Genomic DNA, 17084 nt, shown 5'->3' with positions numbered 1-17084 from the left:
CTTTTCCTGCGGACACCCAAGCTGCCAGAGGGTTCTCGCCAGACCCACAGGGATCCCTGAGCTGCAGGTCTGCCGTCTCTCACTAGAGTTGGTAAGAAAATGGAACCACAGTTCACCAAAAGGCCCCAAGGAGAAGCTCCGGACTGAAGACAGTGACCCTGGGTTCACACCCTCCATCTGGACCTTTCCCCTCTATAGCCTCCCTCCCCTTCCCCCAGTCAGAGTCTTTGCTTTGGGGCCCAAGCCCTTGGCTAAGCTCCACCCCTCTCCCAGCATCCTAAAGTTTGGGGGCTGCATTCAAGTCAGAGATTTCCAAGTAGGGGTTGTGTTGGAGGGACTTCTGAGGGCAGCTTGTCCTGGAAGAATGGGGGAAAGGCAGCGTGTGTTGCTGTCCCTGAGGACATCTGTGTAGCTCCCTGGGAGACCCTCTGCCCTTTCCCCCTCCCACCAGCCCGGCGAACAGGGACCAAGCCTGCTTATTATCACCTGACGCTGCGCAGCCACTGATCCCATTGGTGGAGCCAGATTCGGTCTGGCTCTCTCGTTCTTTCTCCCTTCTCTGCCTCTCTCTCCTCCACGCTGCTTTGATTTCGCTCTTGCCTCTCTTCTTGCGCTGCTCAGCTGGGAACATCGTCTCACCAGGGGCAGCAGCGACGCGCGCTGCACAGCCAGACAGGAGCTGGCTGCGGGGCATGGAAGCAGCCTCCTTGGCAGCCGGGAGAGGAGCGAGCGCACACCACTGCCTGTGACCCAGGCGTCCGGCTGCTGTCCCCTGCCTGGGATCTCATCCACACAGAGGTCTCTCCCTGTCCTCCCTACCAGCTTTTCCTCTGCAGAGCCCAGTGGAGCCAGGTGAGTACGCTTCCTCCCTGGAACATGCTGCTGTTGATCCTGAGTAGCCAGGAGCTGGGGGCGCTAGGGTCCTGCCACCACCCAGGGTGTCCACCTGGACTGCCAGGCCTGACGACCTTGTCCCCTCTCCCCCAGGCCTTTGGCAAAGTGGTTAATGGCTGAATCCAGTCTCTGGGGCACCATGGTTAGTCACCCCGTGACCATTCTGCTGCAGTCAGCGATGCCAACAGAGACAGCAGGGTGGGGGAAGCATTCCCTGTGGCAGGGTGGCTGTTCTGAATGGACGTGGGGAAGGGGCACCGGTGTGAGCGGCATGTGTGTGTGCGCGCTTGTGAGTTGGCTGGAGGCTTGCTGGCGCAGATAGGTCCGTCTGCCTGCAATCATGCTCATGTGTGGGTTTTGAATGGTGTGAGGCATGTCTAGAAACATCTTTCTGGCACACGTGAGGTACGTGTGTTGGGGGGACTTATCTGAGTAGCCTGTGGGTGTGCGTGGGTGGGGACACTATGAGGCAGTATATTTAGGGGTAACCACGTCCCTTGTCATGTGTGTGGGAGTGTATGCAGACAGGGGCTTTCTATATGGGGAGGTGAGACCCAGAGCAGGATGGGGTGGGTAAAGAGAAGAGGGGGCAGAAACCATTGTCTGTGGGCAGAGCCATGTAGGTGCACAAACCTGTTGGCACGAAGGCTGAGGGCTGGCAGAGTGTGGCCAGAGGCAAACACATTTTCAAAGTCTGTCTTTGAGCCTGGCGATGATTCGAGAGAGAATACCAGACTTTGGGCGGGGGCTGCTGTGTGTATGAACACACATGTGTGTGCAAGCAGGCGTGTGGGTTGCGTGCCTTCTTGTGGAGGTGGCACGCACGCATGTTGGTGCCTGTGGCGTCCTCTTTTCCCCAAATATGGCTTGTGAGGAGGTGTGCGTGGACGTGTGTGCGTGAGCCTGTGGACATGAACATGTCTGGGTGTGCATGGAGGTGACAGCTTGAAGAGGGAAAACTGCGGGGCATTCTTAGAATGTAGAAGGTGGCGGGAGGCACCTGAGTGTGTAGATCGGTGAGTGGGAGTAAGGACGTCTGTGGAGGTGTGGGACGCAGGTGGGTGGGCACTCTTGGCACATGTGTGTATGTGCGTGTGTGCCTGCCTGTGTGTGGGTGTGTACATGCCTGTCTTGGGGTGGATCCACACGGGAGTGTGGGTGTTTCTCAGGTGTTGCCTCAACCTGTCCCTCACACCCTGCCCTTCCCCAGTCTTCTGGGTGTAGAGAACTTGGGTTCACACCCACCCCTCTGTCCACCCCAGCTCACTCACTGCCGCCCTCCCAAGCTAGGGTGGGGATGTCATCTCAGCTTTCCCAGAACTGTAGGGAGGAAGGCACAAGCAGACACCCAGGTCCTGGAGACCCCTACCACCACACACAGCTGCCCCTATTTCTAGGAGGACTCCAAGGAGAGGCAGGAATAGGTGCCTGCTCATGGGACGAGTGTGGGCTGCTTCCGAGCGTGTAGGTGGGTGCCACTCAGGGCCTCTTGGGTAGGAATGTGTCTGTGTTCGTGTGCGTGTGTGTGTGTGTGTGTGTGTGTGAGGCACATGTGTGTCTCCCTGGAAGCTTCTCACCAGGATCCCAAGAGATGGTAACTCCTCACTGTTCCACACCTGTCCCCGTGAATTACAAACTGGTTTATTATGGTAGCGTTGCTTCCAGACACCCAATCCCATCTGTTTGATTTTGGGGTGGGCCTGGTAGCACCCCCATGCTTATTTACCGTAGGATTCCCCATGCACAAAGCCACTGGCATTTTGGCTCTGGAGTGGGAGGCTAAGATGAAACAGGACTTGAATGACACCTGGGGCAGGTAAGGGCCATCACCCTTAGCCTTCACCCTGTACTTGCCATCCAGGCAACTCACAGGTTAATACAGAGGTGCCAGGCTCTGGAGCAAGCTTAATTGACAGGAAGGTGTGGGCTGGATCCTCTGGAAGCTATAAATAAAAGTACCTGCTTTTGCAGGCACAAGATGCCCTCACCACTAGCTCCTGGGCAAGGGGAGGAGAAAAAGAGGGAGAAAGAAGAGAAGGAGGTGACACTTAGAAAAATGAGGGGTGCCGGGAGCTGGGCTGGAGGAAGGGATTGGAAAGCAGGAGACCAAATGCCCCTGGAGAACGCCCCACCCCCATCTGCGGTCCCCTCCCAGACGCTGTCACTCCCCTTCCCTTCTCTCTTCCCCATCCCGGAGCTAGGCCAACCAGGCCAGAGTCACCGCCAGAGTCAGCTCTTCCCAGCTAAAGCACACATGAGAGTGAGCGTGATGAGGTCTTCTCATACCTGGACGAGCAGCAGACATAAGGGGAGAACCAAAGGAGGAAGACAGGGAGGGAGAGAAAATGCAGTTGCTTGAAAGGAAATGATAGAAGGAGGAAAAATACTGGGTGGAAACACACACGCCACACGTGTGCCCCTCCACCCTCACATATGAGGGGACATCACCTTAGCTTAATGATCAAGAGCTTGGGAGCGGGAGTTTCAAATCATTTGCTCACTGCGTGGCCTTGGGCAGGTTAGTACCTTCCCGACCTCAGTTACCTCATCTGTAAAATGGAGATAATGATAGTGTGTCGCTGCTTCCAAGCTTGCATGAGATGTCTGTGAAGTTGTGAGCACATGGTTGGCCCCCAATAGATGTTAATGTTAAAAGTAATGATTGAAAGGAGTCAAGAGAAGACTGGCCGAAGAGAAAGAGGGATCGTCAAACAAAGTTATGGGTGGAAAAAAGAGCTTGAAGCCGGCTGTGTCGCGTGCCCCTCCCACCACGAATGTGTCCACATGCACCAACGTGGCACTTGTCCTTCCAGCCATGTACCGTGGCAACCCTTGCTGAGCCCAGCGAGGAGAGAGGCCTGAATCCAAGGGCCCTGGCACCTGTGAGCTCTTGGCTGTCACCTGCCCCAAGCCTCGCACCTCCGCTCCACAGCAGGTGCTTCCTGCGTTTCCTCCGCCTCTCACCCGTCCTCTCCACCCCCACCCCTTTCTCTTTTCACGCCTGCTGGCTAAGGGCCCCCTCCCTCCTCGGCTCCATCTGCTGCAAATCTGTCCCCGCCCGGCTTTGCAGCGTTCCCACTGCCTCTGCCACCTGTCAGGTGCCGTCTGCTCTGCAGACCCCTCTGAGGAGAGCAGAGAGCCCCCCGGGCAGGCACCCCATTCCACCCTCCATCAACCTTCTCCAGCCTCCCCTGTGCAGTCTTTCCCATCTAATTCATGAGGCAGGTGGATTCCAGGGGTCCTTGAGGTTCTGCCTCAAAAGGGATATTGGGAAGAGGACATTCCAGAAAGCTTGCTGGGGGCAAGGGAGGTACTGACCCTTTTCTTCCTCCTCAGTCCCCACAGGAGACAACCCTGACGGGAGCATGGAGCTGCTGTCCACGCCCCACAGCATTGAGATCAACAACATCACCTGCGACTCCTTCCGCATCTCCTGGGCCATGGAGGACAGTGACCTGGAGAGGGTCACCCATTACTTCATTGACCTGAACAAGAAGGAGAATAAGAATTCCAACAAGTTCAAGCACCGGGTGAGTAGAAGGTGTCCCAGGAGCCCCTTCCCAGCTCCTGTTCCTGAAGGAAGCCGGATAAGGGAACACCTGGAAGTGATGGCTTGGAGTCAGAGGCCTGGTTAAAATCCACACTCTTCTTCCTGTGTCATTTTGGGAAAGTTACATGACCTCTCTGAGCCTGAGCTCCTTCCCTGGTGAAGAGGGAATAACAATGCTGAGCCTCGCGGGGTTGTGGAGAGGATGCAGTGAGTCATGTTTGCGTGGTGCTTGGCCCAGCGCCTAGCACAGAGGGAGCGCTGTTATCAGCGCCACGACTGAGACTTCAGGCAGGGGCAGAGAGCCTGGGTGGGGTGGGGCCGCAGGCATCGCCTATGGGGATGACGTCTCAAGTCTCGACAAAGCCCTGGCTCAGGGCACAGCCTCGCTGTTGGCTGCTTGGGCCACGCGGGCCTCGGTCTGGGCGGGGCCCTTTTGCTGTGGCCTCAGTTGTCCCTCTGCGGCCCCTCACCTGCTGGCCTGCCATTTGCTTGACTTAGAAAAGGAATAGAAGAGAGTCTTCCATGGGTGTGTCCTTTTCTGGGGTTAAAAGCCAGTGTAGGGGTGGGTGGGAGGAAGCCCCCATCCTCTCAAGCTGGCAGAGGCAGGGGGAGTGAGGCGGCCAGCTGGCTCCCAGGCCGACGGCACCGGCGTGGGTTACTCACCCTCTCTCTTTCTCTGGAACCGGCTCTCCCGATCTGGGTGTCTTTTGGCAGGCCAGTTGCCACGGTGACGTGAATGTTCAACACCACCCCCTTAACCCTCCCCCCCAAAGAATAAGGCATATTTTCCCTTCCTCCCTGGCTTCTCAGCATTTGCCGTTGCCGTGGAGACGGCACTGCAGTGTGCAGAGCTCTCAAAGTCTCCTTAAAAAATGAAGGCCTTGCCGCCCTCAACTTTGTGGCTTTTCCCCTCCGTTCCCAAGAGAACAGGGTGTCAGGGGGGTTCGAGGAGGGACCAAGGCTGAGGAGCGTCCGTGTGGCCTTCCCAGGAAAATGATGGCCAGGGTAGGAAGCCATCGGATCCTCAAGATTGGTCCTGCTCAGGAAAAACAGGGCCATCTGGGGAGTGGAGATTCTGGGGTGACGCCCAGATTGGGCATGAACCCCTGTTTGACGCCCGGCTCTCTGTCTGTACCCCATTTCTCAGGATGTCCCCACCAAGCTCGTGGCCAAGGCAGTGCCGCTGCCCATGACGGTGAGAGGCCACTGGTTCCTGAGCCCCCGCACGGAGTACAGCGTGGCCGTGCAGACGGCAGTGAAGCAGAGCGACGGAGAATACCTGGTGTCCGGCTGGAGCGAGACAGTGGAGTTCTGCACTGGGGGTGAGGCCGTGCTTTCACACCCCTGTCCTGCTGCTTGGCACGTCGGGCTTAGCTGTGGTCAAAACGGGGCTTCCTGGTAGTCGAGCAAACACTGATGAACGCCTTCTGTCCACCAGGCAGCGTGCTTGGGCCACAGGGAAGGCACACAGGCATGACACCCTCCCTGCCTCCAAAAGCCCGCCCTTTCTCTTCTCTCACTGGAGGCGGATGTGAACCCCACTAATCATGTTGGCAAGACCACTTCCATTAAGAAAGGGAGTTACTTTTCTGGCTTGGTACCAGATCACAGGCATCTTTTTAAACACTGTGGTCAAAGGTGCATGATGTAAAATTTGCCATCTTGACCATTTTGAAGTGTACAGTTCAGTGGTATTAAGTATATTCACATTGTTGTGCAGCCAATCTCCAGAACCTTTTTTTCTTGGAAAACCAAAACTCTACACCCATTAAACAACCACCCCCCATTTCCCTCTGCTGGCTATCATTCTACTTTCTGTTTCTATGAATATGAGTCCTCTAACTATCTCATATCAGTAGAACAATTGTACAGGATTTGTCTTTTTGTGACTGGAATATACCAGGATTTACTTCCTTTTTAAAACTGGATAGTGTTTCATTGTATGGATAGGCCACATTTTGCTTAATCGATTATCTGTCAATGTGCACTTGGTGGAGCAATCACATTTCGCTTGTTCTGAGCCTCCACGTAGCCTGGGAAAATGGCCCCTGGTCAATGGCCCTGCAAAGTCTCTTAGCAGAACTTAACTTGTAGACTCCAGCACAAGCAGCGGGCTTATGTGTGCTTGGTCACTCGTGACTCAGGGTCTGCCCCCACAAGATTGCATTCTTTTGGTGTTCACGGTGAGAGCTGCTCCAGATCTCTCTGTCACACGGAAGGGGCACGGAACATTCTCAGCCCCGGGCCTCTGAGGCTGCTGGCTCCATCCTTTGCCAAGATTTATGCCCCAAGTCTCCTTGAGCTGCTGTTGTCTTTTGAGTGGTGCTTTTTCTTTTTTTTTCTCCTTCTGTCTTTTTTTTTTTTTTTTTTTTTTTTGAGATGGAGTCTCGCTCTTGTCACCTCCTGGCTGGAGTGCAGTGGCATGATCTTGGCTTACTGCAACCTCCGCCTCCCGGGTTCAAGCGATTCTCCTGCCTCAGCATCCTGAGTAGCTGGGATTACAGGTGCCCACCACCATGCCTGGCTACTTTTTTTTGCATTTTTAGTACAGATGGGGTTTCACCATGTTGGCCAGGCTGGTCTTGAACTCCTGACTCAGGTGATCTGCCCGCCTAGGCCTCCCAAAGTGCTGGTATTACAGGCATGAGCCACCAAGCCCAGCCCTTTTGATTTTTATTTTTTGAGACAGGGTCTTGCTCTCTTGCCCAGGTTGGAGTGCAGTGGCACGATCATGGCTCACTGCAACCTCAACAGCCTCCTCCCCGAGAGCCCAAGTGATCCTCCCTCCTCAGCTTCTGGTCTCCTGAGTAGCTGGAACTACATGCACATGCCACCACTCCTGGCTAAGTTTTGATAGTTTTTGTAGAGATGGGGTTTTTCCATGTTGGTCAGGCTAGTCTCAAACTCCTGGGCTCAAGTGATTTTCTGCCTCGGCCTCCCAAAGTGCTGGGATCACAGGCGTGAACCACTGCGGCTGGCTGAATGGTGTTTTTTCTTAGTTCTGCTGCAGAACCACACTCTCTGGAGGCCTCTTGTTCCTGGAGGGGAAAGCTCGGTTTCCCCTGAGACCTCCATGTGCAGTGGGCATTTAATTCAAATTGGGGATCTGGCTGCAATCCAGTCCACACTCCTCTCTCCAAACCAAGCACCCTTGCCAGGGATGCATCCACAAAGAGGGAAGGGCACCTTCTTCTAATTTGTACCAAGGAGCTGTATGTGCCAGCAGCAGCCTTCCTGGGGCTCCAGGGTTCAATGTTGCTATCCTGTTTCCAGCCTTCCCTGTTTCTCCTGAGATGCTCAAGCTGAGAGCCATTGCTCCAGACCCAGGACTGCCTAAACATTGCCTGGTCTCACTTCTCCCTAGCCCCTCAGGAGCCTTCACCTGTAGCTACAGCTGGCTTCCATGGGGGGATGTGGGCAGCCTCCTATCTACTGGGTTTGAAGGGCTTTCCCAAAAGGACCTCAAGCCCTCTCAAGTCTTCCTTTTTCCCATGAGTCCTCTTTTCACATGAGGATAGCCTGGGATCACAGCCCCTGGGCACCCTGGCGGGATTACTGGGCAGCCCTCTGCCTTTTTCTGACCCGGAGAGCCCCGAGCCTCTGGCAGTGTGGTTGCAGAGGTGATGAGGACAGACAGCATGCAGCACCCTGTGTTTCCAGCAGAGGCCAGCTGGCCTGTTCCCATCTGAGTTTAAGGTTCTACAACTGTCTAGTCGCCTCTGCTGTTTTGACAGACAGAGGTTGGCCGGCATGCACAGTGTGGGGTGGGGTGGGGACAGGAGGTGTTTGTGCTCCTCAGCTGGCCCTCAGCTCACCCACTGCATCTGGGATCTTGCAGATTATGCCAAGGAGCACCTGGCTCAGCTGCAGGAGAAGGCCGAGCAGATCGCAGGCCGCATGCTCCGCTTCTCCGTCTTCTACCGCAACCATCACAAGGAGTACTTCCAGCATGCCAGGTATGGGTGCGGGCTCCCGGCTGGACCCGCAAGGCCTCTCCTCCCTCCCAGCCCTTCCTGCTCCTGTCCTGGCTGTCTGAGGTCACCCCCACCCCCGTGGCTGCCAGTCCCTCTTCTAGGATTGACATGCCCTGACGTCACCAGGCTGGCTCTGAAGAGACTGCTGCTTTGGGGATTGGGCTCAGGGAAGATCAAGGGCTCTGGGGACAGGGCCTTCTACAAGAGTGTTGTACTAACGAGCCTGGGAGAACGAGGTCTGGGTTTGCTCCCGCTCTGGGACAGTTCTTTTCACGGAGGTCTACCACCACAGGTCTCTCTGATTCAGGCCCTGGGGCCAAAGGGGAGGTGGCAGGGAGTGCATAAAATGAGTGTTCTGATCACAAAAGGTTCGAGGAAGCACCCAGCTCGTCGCTTTTCAAACTGGGTGCTCCCTCCAGGGAGACATGTCAGTGAACCCCTTAGAATGCTGCCATGGAGTTTGGGGGACCAGAGGATGAGGCTGGATGGGCCCCACACCTGATGTCCAACCAGAGCAGCCTCAATTTTATTTGCGTGTGACCCTTCCACGTATAATTTCTTTTGGGGAAAAAAAGAGAGATGCTGCAGTCTAAAAGTGTTCAAAAATTGGTGATCTGATCCAACACCCTTGGCCTACAGAAGAGGAGCACGAGGCCCAGAGGGAAGCAGCTTGTTCATTTGAGCCAGGGAGTCACTTGTCACTGAAGACAGCCAGGATCAGGCAAGAGTGAGGCAGGACCAGGAGTATCCACCCTCCCCAGGCCTGCTGGAAAGTGCTCCAAGACCACATCCTTCTGAGGCTCAGCCAGGACAAGCAGCTGCTCTGCCTTTTTTTTTTTTTTTTGTTGAGACGGAGTCTCTTGCTGTCACCCAGGCTGGAGTGCAGTGATCTCCGCTCACTGCAACCTCTGCCTTCTGGGTTAAAATGATTCTCCTGCCTCAGTCTCCTGAGTAGCTGGGACCACAGGTGTGCACCACCATGCCGGGCTAATTTTTGTATTTTTAATGAAGCAGGGTTTCACTATGTTGCCCAGGCTGATCTCAAACTCCTGACCTCAGGTGATCCACCCACCTCAGCCTCCCAAGGTGCTGGGATTAAAGGCATGAACCACTGTGCCTGGCCTCTGTCTGCCTTTATCCTTAGAGTCGGGGCAGTTTTAACCTCAGGGCAGTGAGCACCTTGGGAGTCTTTGGGGTTTGTATTAAAGAAGCAAGGCCTGCTTGGTGGCTCAAACCTGTAATCCCAGCATGTTGGGAGGCCAAGATGGGATCGCTTGAGCCCAAGAGTTCAAGATGAGCCTGAGCAACATAGTGAGACCCCGGTCTCTACAAAAAATTTAAAGAATTAGCCGGGTGGGATCACTTGAGCCCAGGAGTTCGAGCTTGCAGTGAGCTATGATTGTACCACTGCACTCCAGCCCAGAAAGTGAGTCAGTGGCCCAGTTTGGACTCCTTTATCAGCGAGAATGAGAGAGACAGGGAGCACCCATGTGTGCCAGGCACCTTACTTGGTGCCGGGATGTAAAGATAAAGGCAGAGTTCACCCTTTTGAGAACCTCAGAATCCAGTCAGAGAGACAGTATGGAAAGATTTCATGTGAAAAGTACGTGTAATTGTTGAGCACAGTTCAGTGTCCTGTCCAAGTGAACTGACTCACACCTGCAATCCTAGCACTTTGGGAGGCCAAAGCCAGAGGATCACTGGAGGCCAGGAGTTCAGCCTGGGCAACATAGTTAGAAGACTGGGTGTCCTGCACATAGTAGGCAGCCAAATATTTGTCAAGTGCAGGTGTCTGCTGTTCCTGGAAGGTTTTAGGGGGGAGCAGACGTGTGGCTGAGGCTTGAAGGCTGATTAGAAGTTTGCCAAGCCAAACGGAGGAAGGTGGAGAGGGCGGTCAGTGCAGCAGAGGGAAGAGTCCTGCACAGGGAGCACAGAGGCAGGAGACTGCATGTGCAGGGGGTGGGTAAGTAGGTGTGATGGCAGGAGGAGGGGAGTGGCAAGGAGACCACAGAGATCAGATCATGAGCCGCCACGCTTTTCACGCACGCCCCATCAAAGGGTTTCAAGCTGGGGAGTGACAGCCTCACATCTCTTCTCTAAGAAGGAGTGGGCTGGATGAATCCCTCTCCAGGGCCCTCTCTGCTCTTACATTCTGGAATGTTCTATTTGCAACTAGTGGAGGCGGCTGGGGGAGGGCTGGGAGCTGGGCTGGCTCCCTCCCTCCTCGACCACACGCAGCAGCCAAGCCTCAGCCCGGCTCACCAGCCGCATCTTCTCTTCCCTTTGGCGTGTCTCCCTCGGGTGGGCAGGACCCACTGCGGGAACATGCTGCAGCCCTACCTGAAGGACAACAGCGGCAGCCACGGCTCCCCCACCAGCGGTATGCTCCACGGGGTCTTCTTCAGTTGCAACACGGAGTTCAACACGGGCCAGCCCCCGCAGGACTCCCCCTACGGCCGCTGGCGCTTCCAGATCCCAGCTCAGCGCCTCTTCAATCCCAGCACCAACCTCTACTTTGCGGACTTCTACTGCATGTACACGGCCTACCACTATGCTATCCTGGTGCTGGCGCCCAAAGGCTCCCTGGGGGACCGCTTCTGCCGCGACCGCCTGCCCCTCCTGGACATTGCTTGCAACAAGTTCCTGACCTGCAGCGTGGAGGATGGGGAGCTGGTCTTCCGCCACGCCCAGGACCTCATCCTGGAGATCATCTACACCGAGCCCGTTGACCTGTCCCTGGGCACCCTGGGGGAGATCAGCGGTCACCAGCTCATGAGCCTGTCTACTGCCGATGCCAAGAAGGACCCCAGCTGCAAGACCTGCAACATCAGCGTGGGCCGCTAGGGACTCCTGGGGAGCTGGGGGGCGAGGGAGAGAGGAGCAGAAGGTGGAGGTGGGTAGCCCAGGTTCAGGGAGCTTGCTTTCTCTCTCCTGCCCCCCTGCTCCCTCCACTCTGCCCAGCTGCCCTCCCCCCGCCCCTTGGCATTGGAGGCAACAGACAGTGGTCCTCTTGGTAAGTGTGGCCCACCCCCGGCCTGGTGGACGTGGAAAGGCTTCTCCTCCTCCGTAGTTGGCAGCTGGGCTGGATTTCTGGAGAACTTCCCTTTTCCTCTGGTTTCCTTATCCTACTGTTCTTTGCCTCGTCCAGGTCTCTATCTCCCAAAGACCTGCCCACCTCCTGGGGCTCTCCCAGGGAAGCCCCTCTGGGCCAAAGCCCACGTGTAGCTTGGCTGCCTCCAGAGGAGATGCAGAGAGCTGTGGGGCGATCTTTCTTAGTCCCACTCACCCCACTCAGGGCCAACCACAGAATGCCCCCTCCCTGCTGAGCTGGGTCTCTGGGGCTTCCCACTCCAGGCCTGGATCCCTTCCTTGTATAAATAGTCTCCTGCACCACCATGACACCCTGGCTGCTCCTTGCCCCAAAGAACCCTCTTCCTGCATGGGAGAGCTGTCCCTCCTTCTCCACCTGCCCACCGGGACACTCCCCCTGCTCTCTGGAAAGGAATTCTCTTTCTTCTCTTGGCACTGGGGGCGTCAGGCTGTCGGATGTTCCTTCCTTCCACACCCCAGCATACCTTCTCCTTGCTTAGAGTACAGGGGTCTGAGACAGCAGCCACTGGGGTTGAGGAGGGGGAGGAGACCCCTGAGACCCAGAAGTGCCCCTTCCTCAGCTGGGAGTGGGCCGCCTCATGCTCTGCTGGGGCCTGGCATGGAACATGAGATCTGCAAGCTGTCCCACGGGCCCCGGCACCCGGCCCAGCCGTGCACTTTGCTCACTCACTCTGCCACGGTGCCGTGACTGTACTGTGCCCGTGCGTGACCTGGACTGTGGACCCTCTGCTGCTCCACCTCTCCCCTGCCCACTGGCTCTGTCTGCTCTCCTGCCACCCTGCTGGCCAGGAGCCCCTCCCCAGGGAGTTCTTGGTGACGTCCTTCCCGGGCCTCCTTGTGTTTTTGCCTCATTCCTACTGTCGCACAGGTCACGAGGGTGGACTCCCTACAATCAGCAAAGCAAAGAGAGCCTGTGGGAGGGGCTGACAGCAGCTGCCGGCTGTTTGGGGGATGACAGAGGTGACATCAGGCGGAGAAGAGTGCAGCCTCACAGTGACTTTCTCAGAGGTGGCAGAGATGATGGATGAGCAGCTGGATTTCCATGATGAAGGACGGAAGCAGTGGCGGGCCGGCAAGACCATACCTCGGTGAGGGGCAGGTGGACAACCATCGCCTCTCTGTAGCCAGGGGCAATTGTGTGGCCAGCTTTCTCTCTGGGATGGGTCAGGAGGCCTGGAGGCTTGGGGAGAGGTGTGGAGAAGGAGAGAACATGGCCCAGGCCCTTTCCTTCCGCCTGTGCTGACAGCATTGCTGTAGGGGTGGCCTGCTGCCCTCCCCTGGCCCTCATGTCCCCCCAGGGCTGGGGTCCGCCTGCCTGTGCTGTGCTTGCGACGTGCATCAATAAACCACCATGGCCTGAGGGCCCTGCTCGTCTCAGTCCATTTGAGCTGCTGTGACACAATACCACAGACTGGGTGGCTCAAAAACCGCAGATTCATTTCTCATAGTTCTGGAGACTCAGGAGGCCAAGATCAAGGTGCTGGGAGAAGCTGTGTCTGGTGAGGGCCTGCTTCACAGATGGCTCTTTTCATTGTGTCCTCACAAGGTGAAAGGGATGAGCAAGCTCTCTGGCCCCTCTTTTTTTTTTTTTTTGTAGAGTTGGGGGGTTTCACCTTGTTGCCCAGGCTGGCCTCAAATTCCTGGCCTCAAGTGATCCTCCCACCTAGGCCTCCCAAAGTGCTTGGGATTATAGGCATGAACCACTTCTCCAGGCCATCTTGGGCCCGTTTCATAAAGACACTAATCCCATTCATGTGGCCCCACCCTCATGACCTCATCTCCTTCCAAGGCCCCGCTTCCTAAAACCATCACCTTGGAGTTAGAATTTCCACCTAGGGCTGGGCACGGTGGCTCATGCCAATAATCCCAGCACTTTGGGAGGCTGAGGCAGGTGGATCACAGGAGGTCAGGGGTTCAAGACCAGCCTGGTCAATATGGTGAAACCCCATCTCTACTGAAAATACAAAATTAGCTGGGCATGGTGGTGGGCACCTGTAACCCCAGCTACTCGGGAGCCTGAGGCAGGAGAATTGCTTGAACCCAGGAGGCAGAGGTTGCAGTGAGCTGAGACTGCACCATTGCACTCCAGCCTGGGTGACAGAGTGAGACTCCACCTCAAAAATAATAAAATAAAAGAAAATAAATGTCAACCTAGGATTTAGGGGGGACATAAACATTCAGACTATAGTGCCCCATCTCTTTGGGCCAGTGATGGGGTGGGTGAGTTCTGCAAGCCACAGAGGAGCTCAGGTGGGAGTGCCCACAGGATAGGCCACCTGGAATCAGCTCCAAGGGAGCACCTGGTCCACTGTGGGAGGCGGGGCTCAGGATGTAGAGCCGAGTCTCCAGCTTGGAAGGGACTTTGGAGTCTTTTGGTCCCACCCAGTGTTTCCCATATGGGGCCTCCCACATGGGGCCTCCTAGGAGAGGACCCGTAGCATCTGGAGACTCCATTTGGAGCCTCTGGAGGCTTTGAAGCCTTCCTACCACAGCTGCTTGCCATTGCTCCAGACCCAGATGCCACCAAATGTCCCTGTCTCAAGTGCCTGAGTGTGCCCGCTCCCCAACAGAGCTCCCGTTTACAGATCCGAGTCACTTCTGCATCTATCATTTTATTATCATTATCATTATTATTTTTGAGATGGAGCCTCACTCTGTCACCCAGGCTGGAGTGCAGTGCACGATCTCAGCTCAGTGTAACCTCCCCCTCCCAGGTTCAAGCAATTCTCCAGCCTCAGCCTCCCAAGTAGCTGGGACTACAGGTACATGCCACCACGCCTGCATAATTTTTGTATGTTTAATAGAGGTGAGCTTTCACCATGTTGGCCAGGCTGGTCTCGAACTCCTGACTTCAAGTGATCCACCCACCTCAGCCTCCCAAAGTGCTGGGATTATAGGCATGAGTGAGCCACCGTGCCTGGCCATTATTTTTATTTCTTGAGACAGGGTCTTCCTCTGTTGTCCAGACTGGAGCGCAGTGGCACGATCATGGTTCACTGCAGCCTCAACCTCTGGGACTCAAGTGATCCTCCCATCTCAGCCTCCAGAGCAGCTGGGACCACAGGCATATGCCACCCTGCCCAGCTAGGTTTTAAAAAATGTTTTATTTTGTAGAGATGGAGTTTCCCTGTGTTGCCCAGGCTGGTCTCAACCTCCTGGGCTTAAGTGATCCTCCTGCCTCCCAAAGTGCTGGGATTATAGGTTTGAGTCACTGCACCTGGACTGCATCTATTACGAACTTATTGATATGGTCCTGTGCTGGAGTAGAAAAGCTCTAGAGAAGTCAAAGTCCTCACCAACACTGCCTGACTCAAGGCCACGTTCATGTGTGTCATCCAGAGCTCAGGGCATAGCCTTTTTGGGGTAGAAAGGAAAGCGGAAGGGCAGATGACGGCTCCTGAGGGCCTATTATGCACCAGGCACCTGGGCGTTGTCACACACATCAGCTTCTTTAGTCTTCACGATGGTTCTGGGGAGTATTATTCCCACTTAACAGAAGTAGAAACTGAGGCACAAAGCCTTGCTCATGTCTCACAGCCAGTAAGTGACAGTGCCCAGGCTTTGACTGAGAAACCAGAATCTTCCCCTTTTTCGCCCTATGCCTGTCTCCTCTAGTGTATGTCAGAGGCTACCTGGGATAGTCCTGTTTCAGACACAGTGACACCCCCAGGGGTCCCCTCCACAAAGCCAGTTAAGCAAGTCTGTGCCTAGTTCCAGAATATCACCAGGGGGGGCTGTGGAGTCACAGATGGCATGGAAGCTTATTTTAAAGCCATAGTGGAGCGGAGCAGGACATGGTGTCACGCACCTGTAGTCCTAGCTACTTGGGAGGCTGACGTGGGAGGATCACTCGAGCCCAGGAGTTCAAGGCTGCAGTAAGCTATGATCATGCCACTGCAGTCCAGCTTGGGTCACAGAGCGAGATTCCAAGTTTTCAAAAACAAAGGGAGTAGTGGGCAGTAGCTCAAATCCAGCATTCTGAGGATGGAGTGACTCAGGATCAACCCTTCTGCCTCTGGGTGGGCCCGCACAGGATTCTCTACTCCCAGCTGATAGGGTTTCAGTCCTCCAGAGGGTCAGGCTCCAGTCTTCCTTTTGTGAACCCTTTTGGGTTTCTTGGGAGGAGAGATTGGCTCCCAGAGACCTCATAGTGGAGCATGAAGGCAGAACGGAGGTAGGGTTGTGAGGGTCCCCAGGCAGGTTCCTTCAGAGAGCCTTCTGCTTCTCCTTCCTCTGTCCAGATGGCAAGTCCCGGCGTACAGCCAACCCTGCCATACTTGCTCGAAGCACCAGTCAGACAGAGCTGGGTCAGAAGGTCCGCTGGAGTCCACCCTGGGGTCCTTTCTGGCCTGTTCTGACTTGGTAGAGGGAGAGAAGTCCACGTGCCAGTGCACACACACACACCCCTACACACGTACCCTCCCTGGGCTGGATTTAGAGGACAGCCTAGAAGGCACAGACAGCTCCCAGGTGAGGGACAACCCTGAACTCATAGCTGCCACTGCCCAGCTGAGGGGCCCTGAGTTAGCTCTGTCTGGCAGTGCAGGCAGCCAGGGAAAACAAGGTGGCAGCCACAAGGGGAGGCTTCAGATTCCAGGTGAGGGGTTGCGCTGTGCAGGCACAAACACACAGACATACCTGACACAAACACATGGTGGCACACGCTTGGTCCCCGACACACATAACTCACAACCGAAACTCCTCTTCTCCGGTGCACACCCACACTTCACTGCCGTTCCTCTGTCCCTGGACCAGCATCTTTCCTTTTAACCCTGGGCATCCCACAAAGTGGAGGGAGGGGAGGCACCTGCTCTGAGGACGCCAGCAGTTTCATTCGGCTTTGGTATGTGTCTCTTCTCCATGCTAGGAAAGAGGTGGCTGGGATCCCAAGGAAAGGGACGAGGAGGGTCCATTCCCCGAAGTGGAGGGAGGCCTTCAGGAAGTGGAGCTGAGGTGATTGGCCATAAAACAGCTTGGCCACAACATCTGGAGGAGATTGAAACCAGATGTTCAAGGGATGGGGGAAGGGAGGGTGTGGGATGGAGGGGGCTGGGGCAGCAGAGGCGGCAGCTCTGGTTGGCGGGAGGCTGGGCTGGGGGCTCAGGGTTCTCTGGGGAAGACATCTGGCTGCCCTGTCCCTCACTCTCCAAATCAGGCATTACTATTTTTGCAAACTGGAGCAACAGATCTTTTCACAGGTTCTAGAATCAGCCTTGTGCGTAGGGACAGTCGAGTACAGGGTGTGACTTGGGAGGTGCCCAGAAAGGGCCACCAGCTCGCCAGAAATATGTCCCTTGCTGCCCTGCAGCCCCCTCCTTGCTGTGGGCTCAGCATTGCCCCTCCGGCAGGGGGAATTCTACACTAAGCTCCTAGTGCCTGCCTGGAAACTACTTTTGTACCTGAAAGTTTCCTTTTAGCACAGGAGTAGAGTTATCTGGGAGCTAGCAGAGGAAAGGAAAAGCAGGCCCATTTATTAAGAGCCTCCTCTTTGCCAGGCACCATGACCGGCTCTCTTCAAAGGCTCTCATTCCTTCTTGTTTTTCCTGTCACTCAGA

At 55.6% G+C, this 17084-nt stretch overlaps 1 protein-coding gene across 1 annotated transcript; it reads left to right on the top strand.

Annotated features, from left to right (window-relative positions):
* Positions 1 to 298: 298 nt before the first annotated feature.
* PHYHIP (phytanoyl-CoA 2-hydroxylase interacting protein) lies at positions 299 to 12911 on the top strand. Its single transcript, XM_033227880.1, has 5 exons — positions 299 to 852; positions 4231 to 4424; positions 5592 to 5766; positions 8283 to 8400; positions 10728 to 12911. Exons 2-5 carry the CDS (start codon positions 4260 to 4262, stop codon positions 11260 to 11262), a joined length of 993 nt encoding a protein of 330 aa, XP_033083771.1. The 5' UTR covers positions 299 to 852; positions 4231 to 4259; the 3' UTR covers positions 11263 to 12911.
* The last annotated feature ends 4173 nt before the right edge of the window (positions 12912 to 17084 follow it).

This window comes from Trachypithecus francoisi, unplaced genomic scaffold (assembly GCF_009764315.1).
Source record: "Trachypithecus francoisi isolate TF-2019V2 unplaced genomic scaffold, Tfra_2.0 Contig01440, whole genome shotgun sequence".
Classification (NCBI taxonomy): Eukaryota; Metazoa; Chordata; class Mammalia; order Primates; family Cercopithecidae; genus Trachypithecus; species Trachypithecus francoisi.
This window is presented reverse-complemented; position numbering and strand designations above follow the sequence as displayed.